Source organism: Taudactylus pleione, unplaced genomic scaffold, assembly GCF_031769625.1.
Source record: "Taudactylus pleione unplaced genomic scaffold, aTauple2 ptg000451l, whole genome shotgun sequence".
Lineage (NCBI taxonomy): Eukaryota > Metazoa > Chordata > Amphibia > Anura > Myobatrachidae > Taudactylus > Taudactylus pleione.
In genome coordinates, this window is record NW_028284853.1 from 9,433,867 (window position 1) to 9,446,872 (window position 13,006).

The 13,006-nt window shown below is 41.7% G+C and overlaps 1 protein-coding gene across 1 annotated transcript in view; it reads right to left on the reverse strand.

The window, feature by feature from the left end:
* Positions 1 to 660: 660 nt before the first annotated feature.
* Positions 661 to 13,006, reverse strand: part of LCMT1 (leucine carboxyl methyltransferase 1) — a 39,012-nt gene continuing 26,666 nt past the window's right edge. The window contains exons 9-11 of the mRNA XM_088448219.1: positions 4,786 to 4,877; positions 2,940 to 3,037; positions 661 to 2,535 (exon numbers count right to left, since the gene is read on the reverse strand). Of these exons, the coding sequence (XP_088304345.1) occupies positions 2,513 to 2,535; positions 2,940 to 3,037; positions 4,786 to 4,877 (213 nt within the window). The 3' untranslated portion in view covers positions 661 to 2,512. The remainder of the gene's footprint in view (positions 2,536 to 2,939; positions 3,038 to 4,785; positions 4,878 to 13,006) is intronic.

A 13,006-nucleotide genomic window follows, 5' to 3' on the forward strand; every position in this document is an offset into this window, starting at 1 on the left:
TGACGGCGCTACGTTTTGCCATCAGTAGTCCTTATTTTTCCCACGCTTGCCTCGGTCTATAATGACACAGTCCTGAAATCACTACTCTTTACTGTCAGTGGTCCCAACTTTTCGTCTGTGGGTTCCTGCTGGCTTCAATTTATTATAACACAGCCCCATCCCCCGCTCATGTGATCACCAGTGGACCAATCACTGCCTCCCAACATGATCAGCTCACTAATCTCCTGCTGCTGAGAACATTCCAATTATCTGATAGGCTACAGGTTGTTCTATCCCCGCCCACTTGTAAACTGGCTACACATAGATAAGCTGGTCATGAATATTAATAACCACAGGTGCTCTAAAAACTGAATATAAGTTATATAATATTTATTTTATTCTATATCCTTAGCACAATGCTACAAGTTTTTCTAGATCATCATGATATCTCTTGATATGTAGAGATTACTCAAGTGATGTATGCAATTACCAAGAACTGATTATTTTAAACATCTATATCTATATATAAAAAAGTATTCATCCCCTTTCATTTTTCATATTTTATTTCTTTACATAAAAAAGACTTTGAAAAACCACTGTCTGGAATAAATAAAATATGTCTGGTATTTCATATATGGACTGTGATTAAAGACATTACAATAAATTTGCCTGGAACAACAGTTAAATCATTACTGTTTATTTGTAGTATACTGGCTAAACAGACATTATATACAGTGTATTGATACAAGTGTATTTTATATTGTCATTTGTTGTTACAAAGGTTCATATTATATACATTGTATATTTAAGTTTGTTTGCCACAATGGAAATCCCGAATACAAAATAAATACATTTATTATATAAACACCAGTCTGTGAGATCCCATAGTTGGTTAGTGGCATTTCCAAGCAAGAGTTTCATCATGAACCTCAAAGAATATTCAAAGCAACTCATAGAAATTGCTATAAGAATATTTTATGGACTTTTAAAACTAGCAAACTGTCAAGTGCATCGTCGTTATTGTAAGTATAAAATATGGCACAACTGTGGGTGCAATTAAATAAAATGAATACTTAAGCAAACCCACTGCTATTTCCCACTGATGGGGGTCAGTGGAAGAGACATTATAGCATCGGTACAAGATGACATCACATAGCTCGCTGGCTTCATCCACTGTACTGCAAAAATACTTAATGACATTTTGCCCATTCAGACAGATTGATACTCTTGTTTGAAAGAGGGGAGTCTCTTATTTCAAACAATGTGGCCAAGATCTACCCTCTCCAGGCTTGAACAAACTCAGGGGACCCTTCAATTAATGCGATAGCTTGTTCAGTTTTCAAAAAGTTATGTCTTGTTTGGCTACACCAAAAATATTTCTTTAAATTCTAATTCACTTCCTTATGATTTCTATGAAAGTTAAAGTTGGGTAAATTATCTTTGGAGTGTCAGGGTGCATAAGCAAATAAACCATAATTTTATAAAAACTCATTCTTCTGAAAATAAATGTGTGGGTATGGCATAAATGAATTACAGATACTGATGCTTAAAAGTGACCGACAAAACAGTGAAAAAAAGGCTCAGCACAGGGGTAAGAAGCTTCAGCGAAGAATAGGTTAAATATAAAAATAAAATCAATATCCTAGATTGCATAATAGGGCCCATATATCGATGGATTACCCCAACCCACATTTTGCCAGCATCGGGGAACAGCGGAAATCCAACATGTTGGAAATCCTCGATTTGCTGATCCCGCCCAAAAAATGATCAGGATCGGCAAGTCTGGGATCTTTAACATGCTGTTTTAGCCCAATCCACCGACGGTTCTCTGATCATCGATGGCCGCCGATTGGCATTTTTGATTACCGTTCTGTGGATTGAATCGGCAGAACGGGGAATCAGGGACATCGATGTATGGCCGGCATAAAGTCAAAATGGAGATTGAATAATTCCAATTTGTTTCCAAGATGTATGAAAATCAAATGTAAAAAAAGCCAACAACTGTTCATAGCCACTATACATGCTCCTACCCATTAGCTTTAGAAGTGTCTTTAATGTCTATTCCACGTTAAATATCGCCTCCAGTCTGCACCAGACTTATTACACTAGTTAAAATAATGGAATTTGAAAGTTCACTTTTAAATGGCTTTTCCTTGGCTAGGAGTCTAATCCAACAAGTGTAAAAACAGTGCAATAATCATGGCACAGGAAACCTTGTATCATGCAATATTGCCCCATCATAAAGAAAAAAGCTGTTTGTACTTTACAGTCAGTCATACATGTGTGTGCGCAGTACAATAAATGTAACCCTTTAATGTAGGAGCACAAAACGTTCCAAAGAATTGAAAATTTATTTAAAACTCTATAAATAATGATCAGTGGCATCAGTGCAATCACAGACTGTCATGTCCTCCTGCCCCAAAAATAAGAGGATACTAAACGTCTCTCCCCTGCTTCAGTCAACGTCATAAACAGTTTGAGTTATTCCAACATTTCCGGAAGTACCACAACTGGCGTCCACTTCTCAGTGTCCTCAAAATGTTATTTCTGCAAGACCTGGGGAGGAAAGAACGAGACTGTGGTGACATCTTCATCCTGACCATGCAAGAAATAACGAGGTACTGGAGACACTGCAGAGTGCTACAGAGTGTGGCAGGACAGGTGATCTTTTTCCTAAATATCAACTTTCCTTTGCCAGCAAGTCATAATCACATAGCAAAGTTGGCAGCAGGAGCAGGGATACATTTAAAAGGGACTCAAATACTTTTCAAAGAAAATGATGCATATTTATTGTGGTTATTAATACCAACTAGATATATAATATTCATATAAATATTTTATTTTAATATATGCGAGATTAAAAACAGTTACCATCTTCACAGTACTAGGTGATTAGAGATTGTAAATGCAAACTTCACACAATTAAATATTTAGCGACAATTAAACAAAAACGCTCGTACCCAAGTTCTGAGCATCTTTAGTGCCCCAGCTGATACAATAATGGAGAAGCAATTGCTCCAGTAACTCCTTCTCATCTAAGAATTCCAGTTTCTCGCTCCTGTGGGCCACAAACAATAATGAAAGTGTTACAGAGAATGCTGGCAGTACACAACTACAGGTTAATAAATAAACTCACTATCAGACAGTACTGTCTCATGTCACTCCGCTATAACCCAGCTCCTCATCAAATGGCAATACACACATATAAACAATACACATAGTATTTTTAATACCTATCCTTTACAAATTAGAAAACGTAGCAAAAAATAATGGTGTGCCTTAAGGCTGAAACATTTAAAGTATTAAAACGAACATTTACTTGTTAAATAGTTATTTCAAACTTGATGTTTGATTTTAAACTGATTTCAGCATTTCCCATTTCATTGTAAAGTAGCTCTTGTGTGTTTTGGGGGGGGAAGGGGGCTAAAGGAGAGACTGCAGATATTAAGCAGTTCAAGACCATAGGATATGGGTGAACACAATAGGGAGAAGATGGCAGAATAGGGTTGGCCAGTTTCTAAACTAATAGGCTGGGACGCTGGATGAAAGCCTCAGTGTGGGAGAGTAGTTCCATAGGTTAGGAGCGGCCTGGGAGAAATCCCAAAGGCGAGTATGGGAAGTAATGATCGGTGAGGCAGCAGTTATTGGCAGAGCTAAGAGGGAGATGTGAGGACAAGAGACCAGAGGCAGGAGTACTGAGGTTGAGGGCTCTGTAGGCTAGAGTGCGTAGTCCAATTCTGAACCAGAGAGACTGGCAAAGCGACAAGAGAGAAAAATTCAGCAAGTAGCAGAGGTAAGGGGTGGGAATTTGGAAGGTAAGACAGGAGTGGTTACAGTAATCTAGGTGAGAGACTATTAGGGTGTGAATAAGCATTTTAATAGCTCCAAGGGTGAGAAAGGGCCTGACCCTGGAAATTTTGTGGAGGTGAAAGCATCAGGTTTTGGAGATAGACTGGATGTGGGGGTAGGGGGTGGGGGGTGGGAGAAGGAACGGCAAAGCCATGTATGACACTCAGACATCGCACGGGGGACAATGTAGAGGGAGACACAGAGCAGGAGATGAGGCCCTTGGATGTAGGAAAGACTAAGACCGGTTTTGGAAACATTAAGTTTCAGGAAGAGTTGTGACACCCAGGGAGGAGATGGACGACAGACAGGAGGTGATACGGGAGAGGACATGAGGGGAGGAGAGGTAAATTTGGGTATGATCAGCATTGGAAACAAAATGAAGCTAATAAGCCAACCATGGGAAGAGATATAGAGGGAGAAGAGAAGGGGACAAGGACAGAACCTTGGCTGAGAGGAGGTCACCTGTGACCTTGGAGTAGGTTTAGGAAAGAGTGTGTGGAGACAGAAGAGGTGAGGTGGTTGTACACCACCCAGTCAGGGAGCTTAGAGGCATAACGGATGAGGGAAATGGGGTAGTAATAAAGTTATCAGAGCAGGAGATATGCCCTAGTTCCATAAGAATGGGGACTAGGGCATGTCTGATGGATGAGGGGGAAGTGCCAGAGAAGAATTAGGCTGTCTAAATGGGCAATGTGAGAGCAGGCAGTAGTAGTAAGAGCCCTGGCAAGATAGAGGGGATTGGGAGGTGTTGCCAAATGGACAGGTGAAGGATGGGGCATGAGGCGTGGACTTCAACACCGAAGACAGGGGAGAAGGAGAACAAGGTTGGCATTTTTCTTTTCTTTATGTATTTGAAAATGTCATAGCAATCTACTGCCCAATCTAAAGTTACCCAGAGATACCTGTAGAGAAATTGCAATCTGCAGAAACGATCGGGGACAGTACAGTGTTACTCACCGTGACACATCATCCTGGGGGAGACTACTGTACACCTTCATCATGTCCCAGGCGTCCGCTGCCTCCCACCCATTACACAGCAATCGCTCCGTCTGTAACCAGAGCTCACAGTGAGTACATACAAACACAGCAATGGAAATTTACAGCTCCATAGGAGGCCTCAGCGCCAACGGGGTGGTTTGTACCGTTCTCCAAATATGCATCATAGCACAGGCGCTCAAACTCAGGACCCCAGACAGTACATGCTTTTCAGGTCTCCTCACAGAATCACAAGTGAAATAATTAGCTCCACCTGTGAATCTTTTAAAATGTGTCCGTGAGTAATGAATAAACCTGTGCTCCTGCTGGGTGGGTCCTCATACATCTAGCCTCATTAAACAGCCCTTCTAGGCACGCCATGCCGTAGCGTGACTCCGTAGTGCAGAGAGTCTTTTCGTGCGACTTTTCCCTTCAAATGTGTCTTATTTGCAGAGCAAAGAGGACGCACATGCAGCTTCTGATTAAAATGATACGCGGCACACCTACATTCTGTGTGCGACTGCGGCTGTATCTGCATGCAAAATGTTACGTTACAGTGTCACAGCCGCTCTGCAAATAAGACATTTGTGGGGTAAAAGTTGCACGAAAAGACTCTCTGCGCTACGGAATCACATGGCGCTCATATAATGTGTGTAATGCGACTTGTAGCGTACGGAAGATAGATGTACACTACCGTAAAAAGTTTTAGGTCACTTAGAAATTTCCTTATTTTTGAAAGAAAAGCACTGTTTTTTTATTTCAATGAAGATAACATTAAATTAATCAGAAATACACTCTATACATTGTTAATGTGGTAAATGACTATACTAGCTGCAAACATCTGGCTTTTAAAGGAATATCTACATAGGTGTATAGAGGCCCATTTCCAGCAACCATCACTCCAGTGTTCTAATGGTACATTGTGTTTGCTAAGCGCGTTAGAAGACGAACGGATGATTAGAAAACCCTTGTGCAATTATGTTAGCAGAGCTGAAAAAGGGTTTGCTTGTTAGAGAAGCTATAAAACTGGTCTTCCTTTGAGCTAGTTGAGTATCTGGAGCATCACATTTGTGGGTTCGATTATACTCTTTCATGTGAAACTCTACAGTCTATTCTTGTTCTTAGAAATGAAGGCTATTCCATGCGAGAAATTGCCAAGAAACTGAACATTTCCTACAACGGTGTGTACTACTCCCTTCAGAGAACAGCACAAACAGGCTCTAACCAGAGTAGAAAGAGATGTGGGAGGCCCCGGTGGACAAGTGTGCAAGACGACAAGTACATTAGAGTCTCTAAGAGAAATAGATGCCTCACAAGTCCTCAACTGGCAGCTTCATTAAATGGCACCTGCAAAAAACCAGTGTCAATGTCTACAGTGAAGAGGCGACTACGGGATGCTGGCCTTCTAGGCAGAGTGGCAAAGAAAAGGCCATATCGGAGACTGGCCAATAAAAGGAAAAGATTAATATGGGCAAAAGAGCACAGACATTGGAAGATTGGAAAAAGTGTTATGGACAGAAGAATCGAAGTTTGAGGTGTTTGGATCACACAGAAGAACATTTGTGAGACGCAGAACAAGTGAAAAGATGCTGGAAAAGTGCCTGACGCCATCTGTCAAGCATGGTGGAGGTAATGTGATGGTCTGCTTTGGTGCTGGTAAAGTGGGAGATTTGTACAAGGTAAAAGGGATTTTGAATAAGGAAGGCTATCACTCCATTTTGCAACGCCATGCCATACCCTGTGGACAGCGCTTGATTGGAGCCAATTTCCTCCTCCAACAGGACAATGGACCCAGCGCAGTCACCAGATCTCAACCCCACTGAGCTGTTGTGGGAGCAGCTTGACCGTATGGTACGCAAGAAGTGCCCATCAAGCCAAACCAACTTGTGGGAGATGCTTCAGGAAGCGTGGGGTGAAATGTCTTCAGATTACCTCAACAAATTAACAGCTAGAATGCCAAAGGTCTGCAATGCTGTAATTGCTGCAAAAGGAGCATTGTTTGACGAAAGCAAAGTTTGAAGGACAAAATTATTATTTCAAATAAAAATCATTATTTCTAACTTTGCCAATGTCTTGACTATATGTCCTATTCATTTTGCAACTCATTTGATAAATAAAAGTCAGTTTTCATTTTAAACACGAAATTGTCTGGGTGACCCCAAACTTTCAAACGGTAGTGTATGTTGACACATCTGTATTTGGGCAGGGCGCAGGACCTATAGACAGGGCACTCTGGCAGCCCGAAAAGGGGGCGTGGCCACGAGAAAAGGGGTGTGGATTTAAGACACGCCCCCTTTTCATCACTCCTGGCACTTACGGACATGCCAGGCTACCCGCAAGCTCTCCCTTTTCTGTGAATACTGTAGACAATGCGCCCGACATCTATGCACCAGAAGTGATCGCTGCAATTTTCCCCACCCACGGGACACTGCAGCTTGCAAGTGGGGCCAGCACCCGGCAGGCTGTTTTAGTGGGGCACCGCCAAAAGGGGAGGGTGCATTCTGCCCTTTTGAATTCGTGCAGTGTGCAGAGCCCCGCTAAAATATCCTAGCAAGAACGCTACTCACCCCCTTCCCGTTCTCCCATAAAGTCATAATAAAATGTCTTAATTTTATTAGCAACCAGGCAGGACACACTGAACCAAAGGTGCACAGGTAACATTTTCTGCTTTATTTTACCTCCCCTAATTTCAACCAACACCCCGCCCCCACCCATGTATTATTTACGTTAAAATTCAGATTACAGAGCTCCGTAGAATCTACAAAAGGGTGCGGATATTACTGTGATCTATAGTTCATGGACACAACCACAAGAGGAGGCCTAGTGCAGAGGGATCACCTTAGCCTTGACGTTTAAATCACAGTTGCACAAGGCACCTGATAGCTTATCAATACAACACACGTTAGAGTAAATAAAGGAGGTTATCCATTTGTTAATTGATCCACCCTTTGCACGCAGCATAACAAACCCAAGTATGAATTAAGATCAGCTAAATCAATAGCAGCTAAACTTTATCTTTTTAACGATTACTGAGAGAACTTAATTACACCTGTGCACAGGCTCTGAGATTATACATTCATTACATATCAGTAGCTTTAAATCCAGAAGATCCATAATCATCACCAAGTCTATCAAAACCAATTTACTCCAAGCCAATTTAAAAGCCCTGCAGGCTGCATGTGATCGAGGCCCACACCGGGCGAAACTCGCGTCATAGCGGTACTTCTGGACGCTCATGGTGCGCACATGAGCTCCGGTATCAGGTACTCCATCACAGGAACCAAATAGGAAGACTGCCCAGTATCACTCAGCTCTATCCAGGTACATTTCTTGTTTCAGCGCTCTCTCATTGGGAACGGCACACCTGACCTCCCTGCAATATCTTATGACATCAGGGTGGCAGGGGACGTAGAACCCAACAGCAGAAGCGTCTCTTATCTTTACATTCCATCTGCCCTACCCACTACTCGCTCACTGAAAAATATTTTTTTTCTTTTTATTTTTTCACACAAGAAGGAAGCAGAGGTAATAGGACCACCAGGCTCAGATATCCTTTAGCACACCTCACAATTACCTCCAGCAAACTAATTATCTTGATTTATTTCTTCTGGTGTGGTTATCAAAATGAAAAAAAACCTGTGGATACCTGTTATACTGACATTGCTGTGGAAAACTTGTTAGAACCTGAAAACCTGACATTGTTATGAAAAACCTGTTAGAACCTGAAAACCTGACATGATATTTAAACCTCACATATACATATCATAAGTGATATTTATCCTACTGTCATTATATGCCTGAAATGACATCAGATTACTTTTATACGGATAAGAGGTTTGGAATGACTGTCATGTTGAAAGAAACCTGTTAAAACCTGATAACCTGTTAAGCTGCAAACACACAACGATTTTGTTACCAACGATTTTATGGACGATTTTCTGTCAGATTATCTGTCAGATTTTTTAAGGTGTAATGAACGATTTTTTGAACTACAAATGATTTTTGTAACTTCCCTTAATGAAAATCATTCAGTTGGTCAGTCAGAATGAACTACAAAAGGGAACGTGCATGAACGATAATCGTTCATCGCCATAACTCAGAAACTGAACGATTTTTTTCAACGATTGAACGAGAACGACGTCGTTATAGTTAAAATCGTTCAAAAAATCGTTACGTGTGTATGCACCTTTAGAGTTTTCTTTAATGTAAGACAATTACGTTCTGGTTTTCTTATGATACGTGTTATGTTGACATAAAACAGGCAATACCTGAAGACCTGTCAGAGTAATTAATTCTTCAATTTTCAAGCCGATACTTTCCATGTGGTATATGTGCCTAAAAAGACAATATAAACACCTAGCGTTCCCGCTAGGCTGTTTTAGCGGGGCGCGGCGCCCTGCCCTCTTTCTGGAAGGCAAAAAGCTCCCTGCCCTCCAGAAGGAGGGCAAAAAGCACCCTGCCCTAACAGCCTGCGGGAACCGTCTTCACCCACGGGTCGCAGTGTCCCGCGGGTGAAGAAATGTGCGGTGACTCGGTCACCGCCAGAGAATAGACGCCAGGCGCATGCGCCCGGCATCTATTCTCCCTCTCTGCAGAGCTTGGGGGCTGCCCGGCGTGTCCGTAAGTGCCGGACACGCCCCCAAGAGTGACGAAAAGGGGACGCGTCTTATAGACACGCCCCCTCCTCGGTCGCGCGCGTGCACGAACGTGCCCTCTCTAGCTCCGGCGCCCCCTGCCTCACGCCGGAGCTAGAGTGAACACTAAACACCTGCAAATTTATACATGAGTACTATATTCTTTGAAACATACTTTTAGATATATTCTCGCCCAGATACAGAATAAATTGGAGAATTGAGCTCTATATATATTTTATTATACTGACCATATTTTATTCCTAATACTTAGGGCCTCGCAAAGCATATACTTATCTTTCTGAGAGATATACCAACTTTTTAAAGGTATACCTAATAAAATTATTATGTTTTAACAATTAATCATACAAAGAGTGCCCCCAAAAAGAGTTTTTTCCCCTTTTGTTTTGCTCCTTGTTAAAACCAACCAATCTATAAGGGTTATACATGGTACCTGATAGCTTATCAATGCAAAGGAGTAAATAAAAGAGGTTATCCATTTGTTAATTGATCCACCCTTTGCACGCAGGATAACTAACCCAAGCATGAATTAAGGTCAGCTAAATCAATAGCAGCTAAACTATATCTTTTTAACGATTATTGGGAGAACTTAATTACACCTGTGCACAGGCTCTGAGATTATACATGCATTATATATCAGTAGCTGTAAATCCACAACATCCATAATCATCACCAAGTCTATCAAATCCAAATTTTAAAAGCCCTGCATCTAGTTATTGCATCTACTGAGGAAGTGGACCAAGCTCAGCGAAACGCGTAGCAACTGTACCAAGATAGGCTTATTTATCCTTTATTTTATGCTTCATTATGTGAATTTCAGAATCAATACAGTATATATATATTTTTTTTCTGATACAGCTTTTTTTTAAATTGATATTGTGAATACGGAATAAAAAAAATTCTGGAAAGTGTCTAATATGTTTTTGTTTGAAGCCTGTTTTTATGCTTGAAAAAACATATGTGAACTTTGGAATAATAACCTACATTTATTTTTTTATTTGCACCTACAAACCAGATGGGCGTTTTTAGGGTTATGGCTCAATGAGTAAAAACGTTATCACTGCTGGATTCTTATAAGGAGATCACTAATAAATGGAATATATATATATAGTTTAGATGAATTCACAAGGCATGTGAACAGACATACCACATAGCTATCAGTGGCCCAACAATCGTTTCAACTTTACTTCAGTTTTCCTCAGGGGCTAACACATACCTGAGCCCTGGAGCTCTTAATATACCCAAAAAGGGCACCAAAATCAGTAAAGGCCAAATCATGCTGTGTTGCCTTGGCCACGCCCCTCGGCGTTGATTGGCTACAAGGCATCAGGTGGGTGGGTGGGCGGGCTTTAAAAGGTAAATAAACAGCCTCCGTTTGTTACAATACATGCCTGTCAGTATGAGTACTGTAGCCAACTGGTATCACAGTGCTGGCAACTCCATAATTCCATCATATAGCATTGATCTGTAACTGCATATAATAATTTTACAAAGCCATATAGACATGAAACATGACAATGTTAGTGCATACAGTACGTGTGCATTAGAAAATATGACAAGGCTCTTTGGAGCCATACACCATAACACCATGCCATATGCATAAGAATGTACGGCACCCGGCTCTGATTATAACAGCACTGGAAACGTATGGCAAGAGATCGCTGTGGTCAGATTATATCAAACGTTGGTGTATAGACCTGCTGGTCTCTCTGCAATACAGCACCAATAACACCACTATTACATTGCCAACACATTTAAATGAATATACAGCCAATAGTGTAGTCCAGGCCATTTCAAAGGCCACTCCTGAACTGCCATATGTACCAGGATAATGAATGCAACAAGCACATGTATACTAAGAAATGCACACAAAAAAAGTGAAAAAAACCATAACACCATGCCATATGCACATAAGTGCACAGCACACGGTAAAATAAACTGGTCACACTTAGCCTTTATGCGACATATAGCAATGTCCCCAAGGCAACTCGCGTGATACCAGTACTGTATGCGTATCGTATAATGTATTGCTACCACCCATGGGTAACAAAGTCACGTGTAAGGCTAGCGATCAAAAAAAATTAATCCAAACAGAGAATATGTCTAAAGAAAACCGCTCATTTTGAAGTCCTCATTGAGCCCATGAGGTGAGAGACTGTTCAATCGATGAATCCGTTGTAGTTCCCTTTGTAGCAGAATTTTCTCTCTATCGCCTTTGGAGCGGTGGAATGTAGTCAATAATGTGACATTTAAGCTGTCTAACAGAATGTCCTTTGTTTTTAAAATGTCTAGCTACCGGTAAGTTTGCCGAATCCTGTCTCTGATCTGCAGTGGATACAGATTTCTTGATAGAAGACCGGTGTTGACCGAGTCTCTCTTTGAGCATTCTGTTAGTTTTCCCAACGTATACAAGGTCGTATGCACAAGTGAGAGCATAAACAACATATTTGCTGTTGCAGTCCAAATGATGCCTAATAGTATATTTTCCCCCGTCCTGAGGATTGGTGAAGCACCTGCCCGTTGCCAAAAAGGGACAGATGGTGCAGCCTGTACATTTAAATGTTCCTGGTTTTCTGCTTAACCAATGGGCTTGTTGTTTTTTATACTTGGAAGAATCCGTCTGGACTAACAAATCTTTCAAATTGGGGCCACGTCTATAGGCAAACCGTGGTACCCCACTAATTTGTGTAGACAAAGTAGGGTCACTGGTCAATAAATGCCAGTGCTCTAGTACCTTCTTCCGTATAAAGCTGGACGCAGTAGTGTACGTGCTGCAAAAGTTGAACACATTCAACCCTTTATCAGGGTAAGTTTATATACAGACACAGACAAAGTAAAGGATGAAGGATAAAGGGTATGGAAAGACATTGGTGTCTTCTCAGGTGATCATTACTGTGCCGGAGTTGATGTAGTGTTACACTGCGGTGGTCAGTAGTCACTCTCTTCTTACCAAGCAGTTACTTATCCATTGTTGCACTGACACATCCACACACCACAGTCTGGAATTTTAACATGATCAGGGGTATAAATAGAGCTCACTGGGAACCCTGATACAGAGGAACACGGGATGACAGCGCCTTTATGATTAATGCCGCAACCGATGATCATCCTACTGAGACACCCAACGGATGCAGCTCTAATCTGTCTCGCTGTGTCTTTAGACACACCATCGCTGCACCATCGAAGCTTACGCCAGTCGGATGGCAGGTGCGATTTCTCCATCTGGATATCCGGTGCCTGTGCTACTGCATCTCTAAATACAATCGCTGTCAGTGACATTAGCCCGCGACTTCCTAACCCCCCTTCCCATCTAGTTACAACCCAGGAAACCCCTACCAAAATCCACGGCTTTACATTCTGCATCTCCAGGCAGTAACCATCGGGATGCAAGTGCAGTACTTCCAACATCGGCCAACTGCGTGATTATCGTGCAGTCAGTGAGCACCTCTGAATCACGCCCTGGGTCTCATCAAAGGCTTAAAGGGGCAACCGTGCCATAACCAGTGGAGGAGTGATGCCAATTAAGAAACCTTTTTGATTCCACATTAAAT